The 26,822-nt window shown below is 40.8% G+C and overlaps 1 protein-coding gene across 4 annotated transcripts in view; it reads left to right on the top strand.

Annotated features, from left to right (window-relative positions):
- SBNO1 (strawberry notch homolog 1) overlaps nt 1-26,822 on the top strand; it is a 136,111-nt gene that overhangs the window by 46,240 nt on the left and 63,049 nt on the right. For all 4 annotated transcript variants that reach the window (XM_030219562.1, XM_030219560.1, XM_030219561.1 and 1 more), the window contains 9 exons: nt 4,917-5,050; nt 12,706-12,796; nt 13,212-13,373; nt 15,448-15,583; nt 15,689-15,794; nt 15,878-16,031; nt 20,267-20,449; nt 23,292-23,389; nt 25,400-25,551. In XM_030219562.1, coding sequence (XP_030075422.1) covers nt 4,917-5,050; nt 12,706-12,796; nt 13,212-13,373; nt 15,448-15,583; nt 15,689-15,794; nt 15,878-16,031; nt 20,267-20,449; nt 23,292-23,389; nt 25,400-25,551 — 1,216 coding nt within the window. The remainder of the gene's footprint in view (nt 1-4,916; nt 5,051-12,705; nt 12,797-13,211; nt 13,374-15,447; nt 15,584-15,688; nt 15,795-15,877; nt 16,032-20,266; nt 20,450-23,291; nt 23,390-25,399; nt 25,552-26,822) is intronic.

The raw sequence follows: 26,822 nt of genomic DNA, 5'->3' as shown, positions 1-26,822 counted from the left end.
CCATTACAGGAATCTCTTCTCAGCCACTGGTCTACGGTGTCACAGAAGTATGACCTTTAATCTTCCTTGGATGCTGGTTACCAGACGGAGTATGCAGTGGTGGTTGTTGCCCAGGAATTTATCAATTAGAACTCCCTTTACGATAACGCAATGGGAGGTGGTGAGTGTCATGTAATGCCTTAGCGTTAACCCCTAGCACCTACCTGGGGTTAATCCTGTGGCCACTTGGAGTGTCTGGCCCAGTCCTGCCTACACCTGTGTATGTGCCCTTACACGGGCATACCCTCCACCCACTGCTAGGTCCCGCTTGCCTCTGGACAAGTTATTTTCCTGGTGTTTTCGAGAGGCTATGGGGCCACAATCGTAGGGGTCTCATCGTTCCTAGAAAACGCACACAGACTGAGAACACAAACTTTAATCGATCCAGGACAACAGAGCTAGCAAACAAACTAATAAGTTTATTATCAAAACAAATAGAACAGTCAACAGTAAAAATGTAAAGAACAAACGGGAACAGGTAAAATAACAAGGATTTAGTGTTAATCTAGCTGAACGCTTTTTACTACCTAGTAGTACCTGGGGAGATCAGGAAAAATAAACTGTTCACAGGTATTGAACAGGGCCTCAGCAGTCTACTCCCTCCACACGCTCAACTGAGACTGAGGAGTTCTACCACATTCTGGGCTAGGTCTTTGGCTTCAGGGCTAATCAGGACACAGAAGATGTTTGACCAATGACACTGCAGGTTACTTTTCTATTATGGGGAATGTAACAGACCTTACAGGTATAATGCAGAGGTCAGACACCACCTGCTGGCCAACCAAGGGAAATACACTGAAGGGAAAAAGTCATAGGGCAGCAGTACAAATCACAAAGCATGGAAGCCCCCTGTTCCGCCGCACAGTGATGATGGACACCAGCAAGTCAGGTTGGGGAACTTATTACAGGCTCCATGTGGCACAGAAGCAAGGTGGGACCCGTAGTCATCTGATGGCGGTGGAGGAAAGAATCAATTGTAATAAAGGAAAAAACATGTACTACAATATCTACAAATAAGAATCCATAGCTGCTGAACCCCGTCCTCCTCTTCCTGCTCAACACTCCAGACCACAATCATGGTGAGAATATGTGGTCCCCTAATCTTACCTGATAGGCAGTAGATAACTAAACTAACAACCCTAAGAAAAAGAGAGTTAAAACTAGAAAATAGGCAACCTGGAGAAAGCAAAAACTCCCATGGTCTATAGGATTGTCCTCTCCCCCCCCCCCCCCCCCCCCCCCCCATTGCAACCCTCCCAGGCTGAGCAATGTGGAGCCACAGGATCCCCCTTAAAGCTCCACCCCATATCTGATGATATTCTTGTCCCCTCCCCTTCAACTCCAATGTGATCTTATCACAAAGTCGAAGATCATGGATAGGCATTTGCCAGTGCGATGTAGTAGGACCCCTGATCTCCTTCCAAGCTCATGCTATCCCCATTTTTGCTGCCAAAATCAAGAGGTGAGCAGAACTTGGTGGAAGACCATTGTCAGGAGAGCACTGGGGAATTGAACCCAATAGACAGGCCATTTTATCATGCTACCAGTCCTCTCCTGTCCAGTGCCTAACTCAATCCCATACCTCACTCCCTCCCTGCACCACTGAGCAGTCCCACCATAAGTGCTCCAGTGTACCCTGTAGCCCACACTGTCGTCAACATAGGCTTACTTCCCCATGCTCTCTCCCTGGAAGGTGTCCAATATGCTCAGTGGAGAATCTGATATTGCAGTTGATTTTATTTGGTGACCACGGTGCACTTGAGTGCATTCCAGCACATAACCCTCCATCATGTCCTCCGAGTCTGTCGACAAGGCTGTCTCCGCTTACAATGCCACTCTCTCCTCTGCTCTGGACATCCTAGCACCATCCATCTCCCATCCCACAAGGCGCACTAATCCCCAGCCCTGGTTGACCCCTTGCATCCATTACCTTCGCTCCTGCGCCCGATCTGCTGAACGCCTCTGGAGGAAATCTCGCACCTATTCAGATTTCCTTCATTACAAATTCATGCTATCCTCCCAGTTGACCAATTCTCTCAGCTCCAACCCTCGTCTCTTCGCCACCCTTAATTCCCTCCTCAAACTGCCCTCCGCTCCCACCCCACCCCCCTCCTCTCTCCTCAATCACTGGCTGACTACTTCCGCGACAAGGTGCAAAAGATCAACCTTGAGTTCACTACCAAGCCACCTCCTCCTCTTCACCCTTCAACCCTCTCCCTCAACCAACCAACCCTGGCCTCTTTCTCCTCCTTTCCTAATATCACCGAGGAGGAAACCGCCCGCCTTCTTTCCTCCTCGAAATGCACCACTTGTTCCTCTGATCCCATCCCCACCAACTTACTTAACACCATCTCTCATACTGTCACCCCCTCCATCTGTCATATCCTCAACCTCTCTCTCTCCACTGCAACTGTCCCTGACACCTTCAAGCACGCTGTAGTCACACCTCTCCTCAAAAAACCATCACTTGACCCTACCTGTCGCTCCAACTACCGCCCCATCTCCCTCCTACCCTTCCTCTCCAAATTACTTGAGTGTGCCGTTCACAGCCACTGCCTTGATTTTCTCTCCTCTCAGGCCATCCTCGATCCGCTTCAATCCGGTTTTCACCCTCTACACTCGACAGAAACAGCACTTTCTAAAGTCTGTAATGACCTGTTCCTTGCCAAATCCAGATGCCACTACTCCATCCTCATCCTCCTCGATCTCTCCGCCGCTTTTGACACTGTCAATCATGATTTACTTCTTGCCACACTGTCCTCATTTGGGTTCCAAGGCTCTGTCCTCTCCTGGTTCTCCTCCTATCTCTCCCACCGCACCTTCAGAGTACACTCTCATGGATCTTCCTCCACCCCCATCCCGCTCTCTGTTGGAGTTCCCCAGGGACCTGTCCTTGGACCCCTTCTTTTTTTTAATCTACACCTCTTCCCTGGGCTCACTGATCTCATCTCATTGTTTCCAGTGTCATCTTTATGCTGATGACACCCAGCTGTATTTCTCCACACCAGACATCACCGCGGAGACCCAGGCCAAGGTATTGGCCTGCTTATCCGACATTGCTGCATGGATGTCCAACCGCCACCTGAAACTGAACATGGCCAAGACCGAGCTTATCGTTTTTCCACCAAAACCCACTTCTCCTCTTCCACCGCTCTCGATCTCAGTTGATAACACCCTCATCCTCCCCTTCTCATCCACCCGCAACCTCTGAGTCATCTTCGACTCCTCCCTCTCCTTCTCTGCGCATATCCAGCAGACAGCCAAGACGTGTCGCTTCTTCCTCTAACATTAGCAAAATTCGCCCCTTCCTCTCTGAGCACACCACCCGAACTCTCATCCACGCTCTCATTACCTCTCGCCTTGACTACTGCACCCTACTCCTCACTGGCCTCCCACTTAACCATCTATCCCCCATTCAATCCATTCAGAACTCTGCTGCACGTCTTATATTCAGCCTGAACCGATATACTCATATCACCCCTCTCCTGAGGTCACTTCACTGGCTTCCGATCAAATACCGCATACAGTTCAAGCTTCTCCTTCTTACCTACAAATGCACTCAGTCTGCAGCCCCTCATTACCTCTCTACCCTCATTTCCCCTTAAGTTCCCGCCCGAAACCTCCGCTCACAGGTCAAATCCCTCCTCTCAGTACCCTTCTCCACCACTGCCAACTCCAGGCTCCGCCCATTCTGCCTCGCCTCACCCTATGCTTGGAATAAACTTCCTGAGCCCTTACGCCAAGCCCCCTCCCTACCCATCTTCAAATCCTTGCTCAAAGCCCACCTCTTCAATGTTGCTTTTGGCACCTAACCTTTATACCTTTCAGGAAATCTAGACTGCCCCAATTTGACTGCCCCTACTTGACTGACTGTACATTTGTCCTTTAGATTGTAAGCTCTTTGAGCAGGGACTGTCCTATGTTAAATTGTACAGCGCTGCGTAACCCTAGTAGCGCTTTAGAAATGTTAAATAGTAGTAGTACATAACTAATGATGCTGAACAGAGGAAATAGTGACATAGGAATGCTGGACATCATGCCATCTCCTGTTCGCAATCTAACCTCCTTGGATATTCCCCATGGGCCTGCTCCGGGGCTTTCCCTCCAGCTCCTCACTTTTGCTGTAACTTCCTGTTTTGCATCAGAAGGCGGGAGTCAGCAGAGGAGGGAAGGCCCCGGAGCAGGCCTATGGGGAATCTTGCGTTGCGACGAGATGGAAGGTAGGGGAGGGAAGAACAAAGGAAGGAGGGAGGGAGGAGATGCCGGACCTACAGTAATTATGGTTTTTAATTTTTTTACCGTGGGAGCAATGTTTTTACTGCTCCCGTGGTATGGTAAAAGGTTTTGCTCCCGCACCCGTGGTAAACCTTGGTAAAAAAAAAAAATTTTTGCCGCAGGTTCCCATGTCGTTCTCTACTTCAGGCTCTGCCTTGTTGGAATCCCTTTCTTTACTTTTCTGAGGCGGGGGTCTCCATTCACACCGTTCCTTCTTTCCTTCCGAAAGTGGTATCAGCATTTCATCTGCAGAGCTTCCATCCTGGATGCCAAGAGAGATGTCTCAGCTCAGTTTTCAGTTCTCTATCTCTGCCTTCTGGTTGATGGATGCAGCTATCCCACAGGTTCTAGAATAGTGGGAAAGACTAATGGAAAGAAAATTATCAGGTAAGACCCGATTTCTCATAAAAATACATGAATGTTTAGTAATGTTTTACAGCATAGTTACTACTTCTGGTAATATATGTTTTCTCTTCCATCTTTTGGTCTTTTTTCCTGAACATCTAAAAGGACCTTTATAGTTCATACCTCTGATACTAATTACATTAATTTGGTTTTACAGTAAACCCTTGTATTTGATTTTACTTTTTTTGCATTTATAGCAACATGAAACATTCCTTCCTAATGGAGATCGAGCTGGCTTCTTAATAGGGGATGGTGCAGGTGTGGGCAAAGGGAGGACCATAGCTGGAATTATTTTTGAAAACTATCTGCTGAGTAGAAAACGATCAGTCTGGTAAGCCTTTCAACAAAACTCAAATATTCCAACTTCTGTGCAGTGTTCTACTTTAAATGCATTTTCCTTATCTTACCTGCCTAGTCCAAAATGCATAGGTTGTGCCTGCCCACCAAACGATAGAGACAGAGGCTTAAGAGCTGTGAGCTCTGTCCTATGAAAGGTTGCACACATGCACAGACTACCAGTATTCTGTTTCCAGCTGATGTTGGACAGCCCTTGCAGGTCTGGGCTGGTGAAGTTGCTCCTGGGACCAGTTGGAGAACTGGTCACCCAGTAGAGTTGAGCTGACAAAGGAATTCAAAGAACAGACTTAGTTTATTGGAGAAATTTGAGGAGTTCAGTTTTTATTTTGTTTAACCAGTCATTTTAATAGCTATCTTTTGACTTTTGAACTGGAGTTTCCAGACCACTGGTACAAGCAGTGACAGAGGGAGCCCCTCACATAGGGAGTGTCCAATCTACAAAGTTTTATTCCATGTGATCACAACACATCAAAAATATTACCAGGACACTATACAAATTATACAAAACTATGGTGTATGCCACTGTATGTGTTCTGGGATGTATCAGTAAAGGGGCCATTTAAATATTTATTGCTCCATGGAGCTGTATTGAAAAATGCCCATGGCTCTTTCAGTTGATCGAAACCTAACGCTAGAGCAGCACACGACTTCTACCATCAGAAGCATGTTCTTCACACTTTGGAAACTTAAATGTATCAAACCATACTTTCCTAGAGGCGTCTTTCGCACTTTAGTGCAATCACTGGTCCTCAGCCGTCTTGACTATTTCAATGGCATCTATTCAGTGTGCAGAGACGTGCTCCTGAAAAAACTACAGACAGCTCAGAATACGGCTGCCAGGCTAATTCATAGTGCATCCAGATTTGACAGTGCAAGACCTTTGTGAGAGAAACTGCACTGGCTTCCCGTCAAGGACCCTATCACTTTTAAAATTTGTGCTCTAGTACATAAAATCATCTACGGTGAAGCCCCAGCATACATGGACACCCTGATCAACTTGCCACCACGGAACTCTCATAGGTCTGCACGATCGTATTTAAACCTCCATTACCCAGAATATTCTGGACTTAAATTTCAAAATAACCTACGCATCAACTTTCTGCTACACTAGTGCTCATCTCTGGAATGATCTGCCTAAGTTAGTGAAATTTACCGCTGATCATCCTACCTTCAAAAAACGCGCCTCAAGACCTTTCTATTTGGCAAAGCATACGCATCACTCCCGTCTGGCATCTCTAACTTCTGAACTGTCTTCCCCGCTGTCATATTACCACCTTTGCTTCTCTCTTTTTCTTCACCTCGCTTCTGTCCTTTCCCATTATACTTCTAGGACATTAACTGTTTGACCTTGCCTGCTGTTTGTTTTATGTAGATTGTTGTAAGCCACATTGGGCCTACCCTTGGGTGGGAAATTGTGGGATATAAGTGCTGTAAATAAATAAATAAACATACATACAATTACATAACATGGTGAAAATAAAACAATATCTTCTCATGTCCCAGTCACCAGTGTAAAATTTGGTATGCAGTGTATGACCATCACAAAATCTGCAGTTTCTAAACATTAGGAGTGGCATGCCTCTTGGTAGGGGGTGAGTAATTGATTTGGCAAACAGTGTTGAAGCAGCTGTAACAAATAGCTGAAAGATACTTTGAACTGTTGTCAGTGTAACACAGACTGGATTTCTTCCTGTGAGTGACTGCAAGGCACAAAGGTTCTGTCTTTGTAGCATTATTAATCATTGCCTCAGGCTGTAAATTTCAGTAGGAAGCCTAATCAGCTCAAGCACTGATCACAATGTGATGCCCCTGTTCAGACTGCCTTAATGGAAGTGCTATTGGAGGGAGATTAAAAGGTGCTCTTAGAACTTGTATAGGAGCAATAGACACCTGCCTTGTATCTCAGCTGTATTCCTGAGAAGGGGGAGGGGGGATTTGGGGTAGGGTTGGCAATCTTTCTGTACTGCTTGGTGGCAGATATTAGCTTTAAAATACTATGTGGATTTGTTTATGCTATTTGAGCTTTTTTTTTTTCTTGGATAATTCATTTATTACCTTTTAATAAAGAAATTTGTAAAATAAAAATGAAAGGTGCGCTTGGTGTAATTGTCAACAGGGCGATTCCCTAGAATTTATCTTGCTTATGCATAAGACTTTCCTTCTGTGTTGCTCTTGGAGTTTTTCCGGGAGGCATAGGCTCAGGGATCACCTTGAAGCAGAAAGATCTAATCGATGAAAAAAAAAAAACAACAACCTATGGTGGTCAAATTAGAGGATTCAGGTTCGCTCAGTGATCTCAGTGGATTGATGTTTGGATCGTTGGAACACAGCCAGTGCTTTGAGCAGAAGTTCCTTAGCTGATCCCTTTAGAAGAAGATGAGATTGTTGCTGAAGGAGAGCACCTTACAGTAGTTCATCTACTTAAGAGAGGAGTTCCCAAGAATGATTTCTCAGGCCTTAGGAGCTTTTAAGTATTGCAGAGGCTGGAGTCCAGAAGTCATAAGAACGTAAGAGTACCATGGGGGCGAAGTTTGCTCCTCAACCTATTGTGAGTTACCTCGGCAGTACACATGGTCTGAATGTTTAAATTCATTATCCCCAATATTGTTTAACACACAGAAGTAAGGGGAAAGGGAATAGAGGGTGGGGAGGGGGGAAGTATACAAAAAACTTGATGATGGTCTGTTCAATACTTATATGTGAAGTTTCACTGTACTGTTGAAGTTTTATATTTTATGGTATCTGTTATACCATATTTATTTCATCATTAATAAAAACGTTGAAACATAAAGAACGTAAGAGTAGCCATACTGGGTCAGACCAATGGTCCATCTAGCCCAGTATCCTGTTTTCCAAACAGTGGCCAAGCTAGGTCACAAGTCTGGTTCTTCTGGGTGCCCTATTCTAGAGGGTATATGTAAACCACCTGAGGCTTTCCCTTTTCATCAGGCTATTCAAGCACTCATCTCTGAGGAGTGAGATACTCCTGAGTTGGGACTTAGAGTTGGACGAGCCATTTATAATCTCTACCGTCTGTTTTCCGAAGAGAAGGAGGAGTTAAAATTGCTTAAGGGGAATTATTTCATTTGGTTACAGCACTTCCTAGGAAGACAACCATTTAAATAGAAGGTGGGATGGCATAAATGGGCTTAAAAGATGGAAGGTTAGAATCTTTGCTTCCTTTAGCATCCCTCTAGACTGGTCCAGACACTTGGTTTTATATACTGCTACCAGCAGATGGAGACAAAAAATTACTGACTTCAGAGTAAACATCCCTGTGCATCCAGAGTTAGCTAATATTTTTCAGTCTCCAGCAGATGGTAGGTGCAGATAAGCTTGTGCAGTCTGGTTTAGTTGGGGTAGGTAGCTAGCTTTTTTTTTTTTTTTTTGGGGGGGGGGGGGGGGAAATCCAGCTGGGCTTTAGGGCAAAGCTAGGATGCCCTAGTATTTTCCAAGGAAAAAAAATGAGGTGCTGAGGAGGGGGATCCTGCTGGAGGGGTTGGATTCCCTCCAGAATTCATAATGGCCATGTACAAAGCAGTTTGTTTGCATAAAGCCGTGGGCCATGGCATCTTGGGACAGGAACCCTCAGTCCCAGTGAACCCAAAAGGTAGTACCTAGACTGAGCAGAGATTAAAAGGTTGGCCTTAGACTACCGTGGACCTTATGAAGTGGCTGGGTAGCCTAGAAATGGCCAATGGGTCACATGTTTGACATTCCTGATTTACATTGCTTTACACAGGTTCAGTAGATGTAACTTTATTATTATCAGTTTTCTGAAAGTTGGGACTCTTAAGGATTGCAACAAGGAAATAGGGTTGAGAGAGCCCAATATCAAGAGATCAGTTATCACATATAAGGGTAAGATGCTCCAGAAAAACCTTTATTAGGACCCAACACAGCCCGTGTTTCGGCTATATCAGCCTTCTTCAGGGGTCTACAAAATTGTAAACATATAAAAACAGTAGATAAAAAAAAAAACAACAAAGCAGTGGAATCAAATGCATTTATTGGAACAATACCCGACGTGGCCACGTTTCGCCCTCAGGCTGCGTCAGGGGTACAAACTATAAAAACAAAACACAAGTATAAAAACATGTATAACCATACATATTAACAATGTCATAAGCATGATTCAACTAATAAAAGGCAATTATTTAAAAAAAAGATTCAACATATAAAACAATCCTTTAAAAGTTCTAAAAAACGTGTATAGACATACATGATATCATCTGTAAAACAGATATTTATAATTATCATTAAAATCATACATCACATAAAAAATTTTTTATCAGAACATCTACAATTACTCATATCACATTTATTGTTCCAATAAATGCATTTGATTCCACTGCTTTGTTGTTTTTTATCTACTGTTTTGTAAGCAGTTGTGTGCCTTTTTGGTTTTTTTTGTTTTGTAACATATACAGACATACATCAAAACATGACTAAACAGTAAGATAAAGGAAATCATTAGAGCCAAAAAACAATCCTTCAGAAAGTGGAGAAGAGAACCAACTGAAAGTAACAGGATAGATCATAAGAAATGCCAAGCCAAATGCAAAGCGGAGATAAGGAGGGCAAAAAAGGACTTTGAGAAGAAATTAGCGTTGGAAGCAAAAATACATAGTAAAAATTTTTTTAGATACATTAAAAGCAGGAAACCGGCCAAAGAGTCGGTTGGGCCGCTGGACGAAAATGGTGTTAAAGGGGCGATCAAGGAGGACAAAGCCGTAGCGGAGAAATTAAATGAATTCTTTGCTTCGGTCTTCACCGAGGAGGATTTGGGGGGGACACCGGTGCCGGAAAGAATATTTGAAGCGGGGGAGTCGGAGAAACTAAACAAATTCTCTGTAACCTTGGAGGATGTAATGGGTCAGTTCAGCAAGCTGAAGAGTAGTAAATCACCGGGACCTGATGGTATTCATCCCAGAGTATTAATAGAACTAAAAAATGAACTTGCGGAGCTACTGTTAGAAATATGCAATCTGTCCCTAAAATCGAGTGTAGTACCGGAAGACTGGAGGGTAGCCAATGTTACTCCGATTTTTAAGAAGGGTTCCAGAGGAGATCCGGGAAATTATAGACCGGTGAGTCTGACGTCGGTGCCGGGCAAGATGGTGGAGGCTATTATTAAGAATAAAATTGCAGAGCATATACAAAAACATGGACTGATGAGACAAAGTCAGCACGGATTTAGTGAAGGGAAGTCTTGCCTCACCAATCTAATGCATTTTTTTGAGGGGGTAAGCAAACATGTGGACAATGGGGAGCCGGTTGATATTGTATATCTGGATTTTCAGAAGGCGTTTGACAAAGTGCCGCACGAAAGACTCCTGAAGAAATTGCAGAGTCATGGAATCGGAGGTAGGGTATTATTATGGATTAAGAACTGGTTGAAAGATAGGAAGCAGAGAGTAGGATTGCGTGGCCAGTATTCTCAGGGGAGGAGGGTAGTTAGTGGGGTCCCGCAGGGGTCTGTGCTGGGTCCGTTGCTTTTTAATGTATTTATAAATGACCTAGAGATGGGAATAACTAGTGAGGTAATTAAATTCGCCGATGACACAAAATTATTCAGGGTCGTCAAGTCGCAGGAGGAATGTGAACGATTACAGGAGGACCTTGCGAGACTGGGAGAATGGGCGTGCAAGTGGCAGATGAAGTTCAATGTTGACAAGTGCAAAGTGATGCATGTGGGTAAGAGGAACCCGAATTATAGCTACGTCTTGCAAGGTTCCGCGTTAGGAGTTACGGATCAAGAAAGGGATCTGGGTGTCGTCGTCGATGATACGCTGAAACCTTCTGCTCAGTGTGCTGCTGCGGCTAGGAAAGCGAATAGAATGTTGGGTGTTATTAGGAAGGGTATGGAGTCCAGGTGTGCGGATGTTATAATGCCGTTGTATCGCTCCATGGTGCGACCGCACCTGGAGTATTGTGTTCAGTACTGGTCTCCGTATCTCAAAAAAGATATAGTAGAATTGGAAAAGGTACAGCGAAGGGCGACGAAAATGATAGTGGGGATGGGACGACTTTCCTATGAAGAGAGGCTGAGAAGGCTAGGGCTTTTCAGCTTGGAGAAGAGACGGCTGAGGGGAGATATGATAGAAGTGTATAAAATAATGAGTGGAATGGATCGGGTGGATGTGAAGCGACTGTTCACGCTATCCAAAAATACTAGGACTAGAGGGCATGAGTTGAAGCTACAGTGTGGTAAATTTAAAACGAATCGGAGAAAATTTTTCTTCACCCAACGTGTAATTAGACTCTGGAATTCGTTGCCGGAGAACGTGGTACGGGCGGTTAGCTTGACGGAGTTTAAAAAGGGGTTAGATAGATTCCTAAAGGACAAGTCCATAGACCGCTATTAAATGGACTTGGAAAAATTCCGCATTTTTAGGTATAACTTGTCTGGAATGTTTTTACGTTTGGGGAGCGTGCCAGGTGCCCTTGACCTGGATTGGCCACTGTCGGTGACAGGATGCTGGGCTAGATGGACCTTTGGTCTTTCCCAGTATGGCACTACTTATGTACTTATGTACTTATGTACATATAAAAAAGTATAAAAACAAATCATTTACATAATCATAACCAATCATATATTTATATAATACTTATTGAAAACATCATAGATACAATTATAAAAACCAAACAGAACATATACATTTCTTTTATATAAAAAAAATTGTTATATCTATATTCAAGAAAATCTTTAGACAAATATTTTTAGACAAATTTTTTTTAAGTCAATCAATAGCAGAGAGACATAATATCGAGAAGCTAATGGATAAAACTTAGATATTTTAACATAAAAATATAATATAGATAAATCTAATACAAATACCCGACCTTTATATGTATATAAAAATAGAGTTATCACCAATAGAATATATTACATCAGATAATATTCAGTAGGTTTATAACTTTGTAATATTTTTAAATCACTTATAAGACATAAATAAGGAAAAAAGGAAAAAACCTACCAATCAATAAATATATGAGGGTATACTGATCAATGGAACATTTAATGATCGTTAATAAGAATCACAAAAACCTAAAAGATAAATGAACAAATTGTATGTATTAACGATCATTAAATGTTCCATCAATCAGTATACCCTCATATATTTAAAAATATTACAAAGTTATAAACCTACTGAATATTTTATGTTTTTATGTTAAAATATCTAAGTTTTATCCATTAGCTTCTCGATATACATTTTTTATATGTTCTGTTATGTTATGTTCTGTTTGGTTTTTATAATTGTATCTATGATGTTTTCAATAAGTATTATATAAATATATGATTGGTTATGATTATGTAAATGATTTGTTTTTATACTTTTTTATATGTTTTAATGTATGTTTTTATATGTTTACAATTTTGTAGACCCCTGAAGAAGGCTGATATAGCCGAAACACGGGCCGTGTTGGGTCCTAATAAAGGTTTTTCTGGAGCATCTTACCCTTATATGTGGTGACTGATCTCTTGATATTGGGCTCTCTCCACCCCATTTCCTTGTTGTGTTCGATTGCTGTGGAGAGCGTGAACCCCGCTTTGCCTTACTCTTAAGGATTGGCCATCATCTACAAACTTATGCAAGATTTTAAAATCTGATTTTTTTTTTGTAGGTTTAGTGTGTCAAATGATTTGAAGTACGATGCTGAAAGGGATTTGAGAGACATTGGCGCCAAAAACATTCAGGTTCATTCCCTAAACAAGGTTTGCACATTTCTTTTTTGTTAAACAATTTTTAAGTCTTTAGTAAGATGGATGTATGCATTGGTTTTTAAACAAGGCATAAAAAAGGTTTTAACATCTTTTTTTGGCTTTGAAAGATTGTCTTAATGATTATGCCTTCAAAGTTTCTGACCAGTTTCACTCTTTGCATGAAAAACAATGTTGGCTGTTGTAATAAACCTGCAGACACAATAATTAAAATAACTTTATGGATGACTATTCAACTCAGCAGTGTTGGTAGTTTATATAATAGTTTTTGCCAAGGCAATAAGGAAGTAAGTCTAACTGTACAAGCCAACCACGCTTAAAACTTTGACTCATTCAGAAAAAGATATCATAACGTTGGTCTTGGTGTCTGAGGTCATATGTACAAACTAAATGTTTTTTTCCCTTGCAGTTTAAATATGGAAAAATTTCTTCTAAGCACAATGGAAGTGTAAAGAAAGGAGTCATATTTGCTACATACTCTTCTTTGATTGGTGAAAGTCAGAGTGGTGGTAAATACAAAACCAGGTTAAAGCAGCTTCTGCACTGGTGTGGGGATGACTTTGATGGAGCAGTATCCTTTCGTCTCGTAATCTAAGTTAATCTGAATAAAACAGAGTGAAGGTCATTATAGGAACCAAGTCTCGGTGTCCAGTGCTTTGGTGGAGAATGGGCATAAAATATTATATTGCTGGTACTATACTCCCCATCGTTTAGTTAAAATGCTGAGGGTGGGGGTCCGCCTTGTGCTGGCGCCAATATGGCGCGATAGGAGACATGTTCCATATATGGTGGACATGCAAGCACGCTCAGCGATATTGGGAAGAGATACTGAAGTTTATAGGAGAGGTGACTGGGGTAACCTACCCAATGAAAATGGATTATTGCCTTCTTCACCTAAAGCCAGCGGGGATACAGAACACTATTCCGATTTGCTACTCAGGTTTTCGTGGCAAGTAAAATGGTGCTGGCGGCGGCTTGGAAACAACCGTCCCAGCTTTACAGACAGTGTTGGGTAAATTGGACAATGTTTGCTTGCTATCAAAGCTCACGGCTCTACGTAGGGGACAGTTGCTACATCACTATGAAACATGAGAGTTGTATGAGAAATGGTCCTCTACCCGTAATGCTCCTATTGGGTCACATGTACAGGGGTAATATAAAGAACTGAGGCCTTGGGAGGGGGGTTCAGGAGTGGGAAAGTGGGGTAGTGCTGGGGTGGGAGGGAGGGAGAGGGATGGTGGGATAAAGATAGGACTGTCTTGTTATGTTCAGAAATTTAGTATAATAAGCTTATGGATGTTGAGATGATGTTGTCATTCAATCCTTTATGAAAATCAATAAAAAATAAATAATAATAAAAAAAGTATAGGAACCAAGAGTCTAATTTTTAGTGTGGTTTGCTTCCCTAGTAGACCTTTAAAATTTACAAGTTATTCAGAAAGCTATGGCTCAGATATTTGGCCTAAAAAAAGTTTGAGAGTATTACTCTTGCAATTAAGAGGTTACATTGGCTATCAGATATTGAATTCATTTTAAATGTCTGACATTTTTAAAGTCAAATATTGATTTGTGATTAGCATAATGCACGTGATGTTTCAGCTGTATTAACCATCACGTGTATTATGCTCATCACAAAGAATTACTTCTCCTTAATTTCACATGCATGAAACGCTATCGGCATGTTCCCATGCATTTGCAGTTCTGGAGAACTATTGCAGAAGACCTGCATCAGGAAAGGAGTTTTATTGTATTGTGCAAGAAATGTAAAAACTGAGTTTTTTTTTAATTAAAAAAAACCAAACAAACAAACCATAGGAATTGTGAATTTTGTGTTACAACCTTTTTTTTTTTAGACTTAAATTTTTTTTTTTAAAGAAAGCATATTCTAGCCAATGTATTATGTAATACACAGCACCAAATATCAAAAGTGAACATTTAAACCATAGACAAATAGAAACCCCCTCCCCCCCCCCCCCCCCCCCTTTATTGGTAGTACAAAAAAGACTTCAGGTCTACTTGTCTAGTCCAGGGATCCAGAAATTGCCAGTCAAAGCCAAAATAGCCAGAGCAACTCTTTACTGCTACCTGGACAGTTCTTCTGCAAAAAATGCAGTAAAGGAAGTCCACACTTTTTCAAAAGACAACAGTTTCTCCTGTCGACATGCCGTCAACTTGCTGAGGTAATAAGCGTGTCAAAGCTTATGTTTTGTATATCTTTCAACCGTGGTATCTGAGCAGTCCTCCAGCACTGGGAAATTTCCCTCTGCAGTACAGCAATGCATTGAAAAATAGCTTTAGCCTGGGGTACAGTCCATCCCATTGGTTGTGCTTGCAGAAGGCAGACCAAGGGGTCCAATGGTATATGCAAGTCAAACATGCAGGACAATATCCTAGACCAATCAGTCCAGAATGCACGGATCAGAGGGCTAATGTTTGTATCTATTATTCAGATAACCTTTAGCATCTACTTTCTGTGTACAATGATTGGGACCTGTTTTTACACTTGCATCTTTACAATTGCTGGATTGTGAACTTTGGAAATATGTAATTGTTAAATCAAGGGGCTGAATTTCCCAAAATGTATATGTTCAGGTTTTATGCTCAGTATTTCATAAAATGTGTTCCTTAATTATAACCTTTTACAGATCATTTTTGATGAATGTCACAAAGCTAAGAACCTGTGTCCTGTTGGGTCTTCAAAACCAACAAAGACAGGTTTAGCTGTATTAGAACTTCAGAATAAACTGCCAAAAGCCAGAGTTATATATGCCAGTGCCACAGGTATTTACACCATAATCCATAATGTTTGAAAAGTTTTGCTAATTCTTTCCATCAGGGGATATGGTAAATTATTAATTGGGTTTTTTTTTTAATTTTTTTATTTAGGTGCTTCGGAGCCACGGAATATGGCTTATATGAATCGCCTGGGAATATGGGGTCAAGGAACCCCATTTAGGGAATTTAATGACTTCATTCAGGCTGTGGAAAGAAGGTGCTGTCAAGTTTAATGGATAATTGATATTTAAAAATGCATAGATTTGTTAAATGTTTCCACATCTTTTATTTACTGTTTAGAGGTGTCGGTGCCATGGAAATAGTTGCTATGGATATGAAACTGCGAGGAATGTACATAGCAAGACAGCTGAGCTTTACAGGTGTGACCTTCAAAATTGAAGAAGTCCATCTCTCTGACGATTACATCAAGATGTACAATAAATCTGTCAAACTGGTGAGACAGCACTGTGTTGTTTGATCTTTAGTTCTGTCTTTAGCATTCATGGTGTGCACAGTATTTTTCTGGATTAACATCCTTTTTCTTTTGCATTGATCAGTTTACAGGGTTGTATATGCTTTACTAAGTAAATACCCATGAAACACAGTATTAAAATGTGTTAAAATATTTTAGAAAATTGAATATAAATAAACAAGTTTAAATAAGACAATGCCTTTGATTTTAAATTCATTGTTGAAACAAATTAACCTAAAAAATCATTCATTTGCACCATGTAACGGTGTACTGCTTTTGTTAATATAATGCCATTGCTGAACATTTTGTTTAGTAGACCAAAGGTTAGAATGTTAAATTGGACACGGTCTTAATTCAAATGCTCTCCATGGACACACAGAATTGCCACAGTCGCACAAGTGATGGTACCATGATAGAGCTGAGCAGGTCAGCTTGCCAGAGCTTAGAAACCTCTAAGAAGGTTTTCTGAGCCTCCATGGGTACTCCTGCATGCCAGGAGTCCAGTCCCTTCAGTTTTTGTTTACTGCATTTGCAGACAGACAGGTCTTGCTTGCAGTTTGGTTTTTCACACAAAAGAAAAAGAAGCAACCAGTGCCTGAGAAGAAACCAGTTTTGAAAGGTACCTGAAGTGAACTTTAAACATTTGTTACCAAAACACAGATTTGTATGTCTATATGTGTGGGCCCTTCTCGTGAGATGTGTTCATATGTCACAAAGAAGCCATAAAATCCAAAGGATAGCTAGTCTATACGTAAGAGAGAGTTCTGAGCTGGGAAGCAAACACTGGTGACTGAATGTTCTTGTGTAATTGGGAGCTGTGTTACTGTAGCCATAAACAATTGAATAATTAGAAAGTGTGTGTTACTCCTTGCTAAAACAATTTTTGTATACCTGTCAGTCTTTTGTATAGAAGAGACACCTTTTAATAGTGACAGATCAAGCAAAATAGCTTTGTAGTCACTTTTTTGTCTTAATTTTTTTTGGTGTATTGAAAGTATATAAACCTCAATCCAGTAACATAGCATAAACAGCAAGCTCTCATACAGTAACTAGAGTAAAGACTCGATTATCCAACTTAAACAGGGCGACCTATTGTCACATAAATGAAAAGTTAGATAACACAGAATACAATGGGAACCCTTCAAATAATGCAGAAACAAAGGCAGTAAAAACAGGGTCCCATCTCACAATGGTGATAAAAGTTTTATTTTATTTCATTTATTTATTTCAGCATTAATTTCCTATATTTCCCAAAATACATTGTTTCAGTGTGGCTATTGTAAAACTGGGTTATTACACATTTGAATCAAGAGAGACTGGGCTAAGTTAGAGTGGAATTAGAAGAGGTACAGAGCTGGGCAACAAAAATAATAAAGGTGATGAGATGACTTCACTTCAAAAAGGCTAAAGCAGTTAGAACCCTACAGCTTTGAGAGAAGATAGCTGAAGGGAGATATATGATAGAGGTCTATAAAATGAGTGGAGTGGAACAGGTAGATGTGAATCACTTGTTTACTCTTTCCAAAAATTCTAGGACTAGGAGGCACACAATGAAGCTACAAAATAGTAAATTTAAAATAAATCAGAGAAAATATTTCTTCACTTAACGTGTAATTAAACTCTGGAATTCATTGCCAGAGGATGTAGTAAAAGCAGTTAGCTTAGTGGGGCTTAAAAAAGGTTTGAATAACTTCCTAAAAGTCCATAAGCCATTATTAAGATGGACTTGGGGAAAATCCATTGCTTATTTCTAGGATAGGCAGCATAAAATGTATTATACTGTTTTGGGATCTTGCCAGGTACTTGTAACCTGGATTGGCCTCTGTTGGAAACAGGATGCTGAGCTTGATAGACCTTCAGTCTGTCCCAGTATGGTGGCGCTTATGTTCTTATGTTGTTCCATTTTGCATGACTTCATATTAGTCTCTTATGGAAGCATGAATAAAATGTTCACATGCTCTCCATACCCTTCAGGTCAGTGCAACCTGTGGGTCCATCCTGCTTGAACCTGCTAACAAGATATGTACTGCATGTTCCCCACATCCAGAAAATAAAAGCCAATTGAACCCACAGCAAACCATCTTTTCTTTTCTTTTTTTATATGCAGTATTTATAATACAATTTGAGCAAAATAAACTTGAAAATAGAAAACAGAAATACTACATAGAGGAAAAGACTTAAACATTTAGTTAAAAGCAAACCTAACTTTTAGTCCACAATAAGAAATTGGGAGGAACCACAGTAACAGAATAGACTACAAGACCCTGCAGCCAAAATGTGCATAATTATGGGAGTCTAACACCCCTTCTGATTCCCTAGCCACCAAAAGTGGCTTTGGCTCAAAGAATTTTTTTAACCATAGTAAGTTATACAATGTCTTTTTTTTTTTTTTTTTTTTTTCTCCAAGTTTATTTATAATTTTAACAGAACAATAATACAAACCATCGATCATTAACATCCATATGTATGTAACATTACATTTCTCTTCCATCTGCTAGTTAAACATGTAGTTATATAGATACAGTATTAAACAGCCTCTTATGAAACCATCTCCCCCTTTTCCCCTACCCCCCTGTATGTAGCTGTCTTACTATAACTCATTTCGTACAGTTTCATATGGTTGCCAAATCTTCTGGTATATATGGAGTTGACCCTTTCGTACGGCTGTCAACTTTGACATCAAATGCAGGTAGTCAACTCTGGTCAACACCTCTTTAGCAGTGGGCGCTGCCAAGTTATACAATGTCTTGTAGGAAATTTCAAAATAAAGATAGCACATAACACCAAGGCTCTCAGCCTATAGGCCAGAAAGTATTTTCTGCTTTTGCATTACCTGCACTTGGTCAGGAAATACACAAATTATAGCGCCTAGAAACTGAACCTGCATATGTTGAAAGTAAAAATGCAATATATAGCGTGTTCTAAGGAAAAGTTTCCTTTCTGTTATGACCTCAAAAGGACTCTCCCAAAAAAGCTGTCAAATTCAAAGAGTCTGGAGATACTTTGGCTTTTCCCACTAGAGTAGATTGCCAAGAATTCTTCTCACAGATAAGTATTGTACCGTTATCAGATAGAACAGCTAATATCTCATCAAAGTATTTCTTCACCATCTCAATCAGAGATACTAGAGAGGATTTGGGAAAATTCAAGAGTCTTAAATTATTCCTCAATTGATTTTTCCATATGCTCCAACTTACACTGTATGGCCCCTCTCTCTTCCTCAAACACATTTTCCAGTGTCTCCTCTAACTTCGTCCCTTGTCTCTCCAATTGTTCTTAATGCTCAGTGCCTGAACTTTTTAATCCACTGAGATAATCTCAGATTTCATACCCGAGTATGTAATTTTAATTGAAACATTCAGAGTTGTAATGGCCTCCCATAAATCTTCCATATCTACCACAGCTGGCTTCAACTCCCCAAAAATGCTGATGATATCACAAGAAGCTTGTTGAGCAGATTGAGCCAGGTTGTCACCAACAGTCAGCTCTTTCCTCAGTCCTGTTCCATCGTCCTTACATTCCCAGAGAGGAATCGGCACTCTGACTTAATGCGGGTACACACACCTTCGCAACTGCTCCACTTGCGGGTCTCGGGGGTGGGGGGTGCAGCCTCTATTCTGGGCTCAGTGAGACCCGGTCATCATTGAGGTTCATTGAAGATTTGAGCTTTACCCCAAAAGTGCATCGGAAGATTCGTGGATGGAGGGCAAACATGAGAAAATCATTTTTGTTTCCCCATTATGAGTTGCAGTAGTGCTGGAGCAGAGACGGGGAACAAGAGCCAAGCCTTTCAAACGCCTTTCCTTGACGCCATCTTGTCTCCTTACAAGCCATCTTTTAAGACAATGTTTTACAACTTTTCTGAGGCTATGGAGTCGACACGTGTTAGCATCAGATTTTAAGGCACTTCAGACATTTTAGTAATTTTAAACTGATACAGGTTAAATAATTTTATGGTGAGGGGTTTGTGTTTATTTGTATTGTGTAATTGCTTTATTATATAAACTTGTATGAAGTTATGTACATGTTTAACAATTAAAATGTTTAACTGTATAGTGTATCTTTAGCTCTAGAAACTAACATTTAATTTATAAGTATGTTATATCTTAAGTCTTGTTATATTTAGGAATAATCTCCTTCTCTATAGGTTCTCCATTGAAAAGTATTGTCTCTTATAGAAATGTACAAAACCTTAAAAGTGTGATATTTCCTTTAAGTGGGTGTTGGCCAGAGAGAGATTTCAACAAGCAGCTGATCTGATAGATGCCGAACAGCGAATGAAAAAGTCTATGTGGGGTCAGTTTTGGTCTGCTCATCAAAGGTTCTTCAAGTACCTCTGCATAGCATCCAAAGTTAAAAGGGTGGTCCAGCTAGCACGAGAGGAAATAAAGAATGGAAATGTAAGACATTTTGAAACTTTGTATCAATTAACATTTCACAGTATTTTCCATTTTCAGGTAACTGATATGAAGTTTTGAATGTTTTTTTTTTTTTTACATCTGTCAGATGAGCTTTAATTTTGAGTTTGTGAAGCTAGGGACATAGTACAGCTTTCCTGGCTTAAAAGGGTTTTCTTTATTCCCACCAGACCAGTAGAGCCAGTGAGTTGAGCCTGTCATCCAGCTGATGGAAGCAGAGACCAATAGTAAATTGGAATTGGTTGCTTTTAAAGCAAAGGTTTGAAGTTGCAGCGCTTGGGCTTCAAGCAGTTGTTTGCACTGTTTGTCTCGGTCGGGAACAACGGTCTCATGAGGTCATGGTAGAAGGATTCTTAAGGGGTGCAGGAAAAGATCAGACGAGGTGCAAAGAATGGTCTTGAAATCTAGTATGTATCATTTGTAAATAGTCGTTTTATTCAACATAATGTACAATTTAGCATTGTAACTTTGTGTAATTTGGTAACGTAACTGTGTACCACTGTAACTTTAAGACATGTTAATAACACATATGTGGCCACTTACAGTGCTATTTACTCACTAGGCTTTATGGAATAGTAGGACAGACTCGGTGGAAAAGAAATCCCTGCATCTATGGATCCCAATGGCTCTCTAGTATTTGCTGAGGTTTAGGAGGGGGGTGCAAGGGTTTCATTGATCAGTTAAAGGGGTGCAGGAACAAACAGACAAACAAAAAAAATAATGAAATCTTGTAATAAGGCAGTGTTTTCCAAGTCCGGTCCTGGAGTACCCCTTGCCAGTCAAGTTTTCAAGGTATCCACAATGAATATGCATGAAAGATTTGCATATAATGGAGGCATTGTATGCAAATCAAGTTCATGCACATTCATTGTGGATATCCTGAAAACCTGACTGGCAAGGGGTACTTTAGGACTGGACTTGGGAAACACTGTTCTAGGGAATCCACTCGTGTAGAGACTGATACATCTTATCTAGCAGATGCTCTGTGTGATTCTGTCAGGACTTTGGCCAGAAGTACGGCTGCCTCAGTTTCAGCTGGACAACTCTTGTGGCTTTGGAGTAGGTCAGCGGACACAGCCTCCAAGATCTGCCTTAGTGGGTGTCCCTGCTTAAAAAGGCGTACCCCACCGATCCAACTTAAATGCCTGATCTCGGCCACACAAGAAAATTAAAGCACGTAATGAACAGAATCACAACTCTTCTGCTTTATGATCCCAAATGTGACTTCTGCCACATGGACTGTCTTACCACAAACCACATTGTATTTGTTCGCACCGGAGTCGGCAAATGCCTCTCCAGTACTATGTAAGCCACATTGAGCCTGCAAATAGGTGGGAAAATGTGGGGTACAAATGTAACAAACAAATAAATAAATTACAATCAAAGAAGAGAAATTACCGTAGCATATTCTCACATTTGGTGACTTTTAAAGACCTGGTGAGTGGACAGGGCTTTTTCTTTTGTGCTGATTCTAGTTGCCTTGCAGGGTGGGCATAACAAGGACTTAGCACTGGGTACCTTGAAGGTTCAGGCTGCAGCCATTGCTTGTTATATAGGGGTCATATTGAAAAGTCGGCTCATTTCCTAAAGAGAATCTCTCATTAGGTTTCTTGTGCATCCAGATTTTGCAACTTTGATCGGCTTTTGAGCAGTTGAAAAAGGCAGCACGTAAGGATCTCACTCGAGGTTGTGCTAGATATTTATTCAGATTGAATAATGTTAGAGCTTTAAGCTCTCCTGTAGAGAGCATTATTTGTGATTTGAAACGGGATTCTATTCAGACTGTACCTTGGTTTCTGCCAGAGGTGGTACCTTCTTTTCATGTCACAGATACTTTTTCTTTTAAAAAGATTTTGGAGATAATTGGAAGTTACTAATAAGTTTAGGAAGTCTTATAGGTTAGTTCTTTTTGGGGAGGGATAGGGGTTTGAGGGGCAGCAGTTTTAAACGCTACTACTGCCCAGCAGAGTAAGGAATCTTCTGCCTATATCCTTAATGTCACATTGCCACCTAAAGAATTGCGAGCCTGTTCCATTAGAGGGATTACAACTGTGGGCTGAGCTTCATGCTGTTTTGCCAGAAGATTTGTAGGGCTACCACTTGATCCTCCCTTCATATGCTTACTAAGCATTATACGTTGGATGTAGCTGTCAAAGAAGTTACATTGTTTGGGGCTTAGGTATGTAGAGAAGGAATTTGTTTTCTGCCCATATTAAGGGGTGCCTTGTTACATGCTGTTGGTTCTGGACTGGTCTGGAGATGAGGCAAAATTTGTTCTTACCTTTTGAATTTTCTTTGTCCCACCATACCAGTCCAGACTTCACCCTGTGTTGTTCAGTATTTGTTGGTTTTTGTATTCTCAAGGCAAAGTTGTTGTGTTTTGTTGTTTTAAATCAGTTTTGCTTAGAATACTGTATTCCTCCATTGTAAAAGGGATATTAAGGGCTGTTTACATTGCTCTGTTGGAAAAAAAACTAGGAAGCTTGGGTTGCATGGTGCTTTGTATAGGGCAGAGCTCTCAAGTGACTGGTCTCTGTCTCCATCTGCTGGTTAGGGCACAACCCATTGGTTATGGACTGATCCGGTGGGATTCAAAAGAAAATGCACAGGTGAGAACAAATTTTGCCTTGTCAGCATTGTGTGATTTAGTATTTGTCACTAGATGGTGCCGTTTCAAAACTTTTGATCAGACAAGTCCAAAATATTTTCCTGAGAAGGGATTCAGATACTATTTGAAAGTTGGTATGCTTGGTGCACTAACGTATTTAACAGGTTTGTTGATCTCATGATATAACTTTTTTTTAATTTGTGGTATTGCTTTCAGTGTGTGGTCATTGGGTTGCAGTCCACTGGAGAAGCAAGAACTTTAGAAGCTCTGGAGGAAGGTGGTGGAGAACTGAATGATTTTGTCTCCACAGCTAAGTAAGTGGTGTGTTTTTCATGTGTTGTCTGGATTGTCTATGTATGTAAGATCTTTAACAAATCTCTTATTCAAAAAAGGAGGAAAAAGACTTCAGAAGCTCAGTAAATTGCCTTATTGCAAAGATGAACTTTTCAGCTGAGCAGGCTTTCTCATTAGTCTTAATAAACCTCCTTGTAATTACAACGTATTTATCTTCATAGTTTTATTCAGTGTTTATATATATATATATATATATATATATATATATACATATATATATATATATATATATATATATATATATATATGTGTGTGTGTGTGTGTATGTATTTTTAAATTTGTATCTGACATGGATTAAATCAGTATTTCCAACTATAAAACATTAAAGTCAGGACACTTACCTGAAATTTGAAGTTTTCTCATTGGTACCCTGAACAGAGCGTCACTGTTTTACTTAAAGCTTCCTCAGGAGCGTGAGCATTACTGACGCCAAAAATGTGTTCAACAAAATATTAAGACTTAGTACAGTGGTTCCCAAACCTGGTCCTGGAGGCACCCCAGCCAGTCAGGTTTTCAGGATATCCACAATGAATATTCATGAGAGAGATTTGCATGCACTGCCTCAACTGCACGCAGATCTCTCTCATGAATATTTACTGTGGATATCCTGAAAACCTGACTGGCTGGGGTGCTTCCAGGACCAGGTTTGGGAACTACTGACTTAGTATAAATTTATTATTGGATCATAGTAGCTATCTATACAGTCTCCATGATTTTATCAAGCACATGAAACCTACTGACTCTATGCAGCCTTCTTTCTTATAATTGGTGGAGATATCCAAATTGGTGTTAAGCTTTAAAACAGACACCAACTTAGACTGCCAATAAGAGAGCAGAATAAATTTGGTCAAAATAGTGTATATTAGTATGTATAGTGCAATAAGCCGTATGGTACTACTGTTCATTAATTCATTAGTTTTGCTCAAGTAGTATACAGCAACATATTTATTAGTACAAGGTTAGCTAACAAGTTCATACATCCAATAGCAGACCCCTGAGGCAGGCCATTTGGGGCCGAAACACGACTCGTGTCGCGTCCTGGTTGTTTTGAATAAAGCTTCCTAATGCTGGACATCGTCTGATGATCAGTTTTTTGTCATCTTCGCTGTGTTTGGTTTGTCTGTGAGACTGCAAGGGTTCCACTTCTTCTGTTGATATTGCTGTATTCTTATGTTCTTATACATTTTTACTCTTTCTATCAGTGACATAGCCAGCCCTCCAATTTGGGAGGGGGTGAGCGAGCAACGCATTCCTCTCCTCCTCCTCCCCTCCCCCCCCAACTTTTTTTCCCTCGCCCATCTCCTATGGTCTGGTTTCTCTCTTCCGTCCCTCCTCTCCACAGTCCAGTGTCTTTCACTTTCCTCCCTGCTCCACCCCTCCTGCTGCAGTTCAGTGATCTTCTGGCAGCATCAACTCTCAGCACAGCCTTACCCCTTGCCCACCCCGGAAGCTTTCTCTCTGCATAACTTCCTGTTCCCGCATAGGCAGGACACTAGATGTCTTCTGGAGCTAGCAAGAGATGAGGCTGCTTTGAGAACTGATGCCAGAAGATCAGAGAACTGCTGCGGCAGCATTTAGTGGGGGGGGGGGGGGAGAAGTGAAAAACATGCTAGAGGAGGGAAGGGAGAGAGACAGCAGGTTATGGGGTGGGAGGGAATGCCAGACAGTATATGCACGGCCACTGGGAAAACCTGAGCCAAGAATTGGGGGAGGGGACGCCGGACCCCTGAGACCCACCTGTGGCTATGTCTCTGCTTTGCGTGAAAAACATCTTCAGATGATTTAAACTGCTACTAGATTGGTGCTTAAGGCAGCAATCGCTTCATTTCTCTGACCAGTTTGATTTCCTTTATCTTGTTCAGTAAAGATACCCAAGGTCATTTTTAAAATAAACAGAGTAATCTATTTTTAGTAGCAAATGTATCTGTCCTTGTCTGTTCAATATTTTTTGTTTCCTCTCCTGCACTTAGAGGAGTACTACAGTCTCTTATTGAGAAACACTTCCCAGCTCCAGACCGGAAGAAACTTTTCAGCTTGTTGGGAATAGATTTGACAGCACAATGTGACAACACTTCTCCTAGAGACAGCCCTTGTAAAGAAAATAATGTGAAAAAACGGAAGGGTAAGGTTTTGTTTTATGCATTATCGTGAAATATAAAAACTATGAATAGACTTGGTAGGTTCAGGGCCCATGGTCGCAGGAAGACGTGCTTGGGGTGAAGGAGAGGGTATAAAATAGGGAAAGAATTCCTGAAGAGCTGTGAATGAAGGCTCTTGTTCTAGCTGAGCTGGAATTAAAGGCATAGGGGACATGGGACAAAGTACAATCTTGTCTCCTCCTGTTCAGACCTGCAGGGACTAGGCAGACCAAGGCAGCAGTTATGTTGTACCTGAGCAAGGGAATTACTGTCATTGCATAACCACTGGATGTTTTTCTGTACCAGCTTCTAAAGAGCCCTAACTATAGAGGACTTTTACTACTGTGATTAGAGTATAACGAGAGGGTTTACTCTAGTAAGGAAAAGTTCCACAATGAAAAAAATAAAGACAATGAGTGAATGCTGAAAGCAGGTGCCTTCCACCTGCAACAATTTAAGTGTATTGTAGTAACTTACCACAGTGAGGCAGAGCCACTGCTGGAACTGCTTACCTTAAAAAAAAAAAAAAAAAGAAAGTTTGATAGTTTATGCTGAATTCAGAGAAGAGAAATTCAGAGAAGAGAGGTTGTCCAGAAACATGTGCATTTTTAGATTGTATGTTTTTTATTGTAATTCACCTAGGTTTTAGGCAGACAAGAAATGCCTCATTTGTTAATTCCTGCCAATGCATTTTTCTTGCCTAGCCAACCTTTGAGAAAACCCTTCCATTAGTATTTAGCAAATACAATTTTGACTCTGCTGTGTAAAAATAATGCAAACTGTGGAGATAGCGATTTTGAGGCTCTCGTCAAAACTGCAAAATATTCTAATCGTGTCCCATTCATGTCCCATTTTTCAAGTTGGTAAGCTTGCCCACCCTCAGAGTTTAGCTCATTTCTTTTTAACGCATAGCTCAAGGTGAATTACATTCAGGTACACTAGTTAATTTCATTGTCCCTGGAGGGCTTATAGTCTAATTTTGTACCTGAGACAATGGAGGGTTAAATGATTGCCCAAGATCAAAAAGGAGCAGGAGTGCGATTTGAACCAGGCACCCTGACTGCTCTTCCCGCTTTGCTGTGAAGTATCGAGGCTTGTTACTTAGGTTTAAGAGATTCTTCATTCCAAGTGAACAGTCTTCCATTTTAGTGGAAGATGTGCAAAGGAAGAATTGTAGGTGATGTGATGTTTCTCTTGCATCCTTCAGCATCTGATGTAGACTTTGGACATGTATCCATTTTTTAATACTCAAAGC

Source organism: Microcaecilia unicolor, chromosome 11, assembly GCF_901765095.1.
Source record: "Microcaecilia unicolor chromosome 11, aMicUni1.1, whole genome shotgun sequence".
In the NCBI taxonomy this organism is placed as follows: Eukaryota; Metazoa; Chordata; class Amphibia; order Gymnophiona; family Siphonopidae; genus Microcaecilia; species Microcaecilia unicolor.
This window is presented reverse-complemented; position numbering and strand designations above follow the sequence as displayed.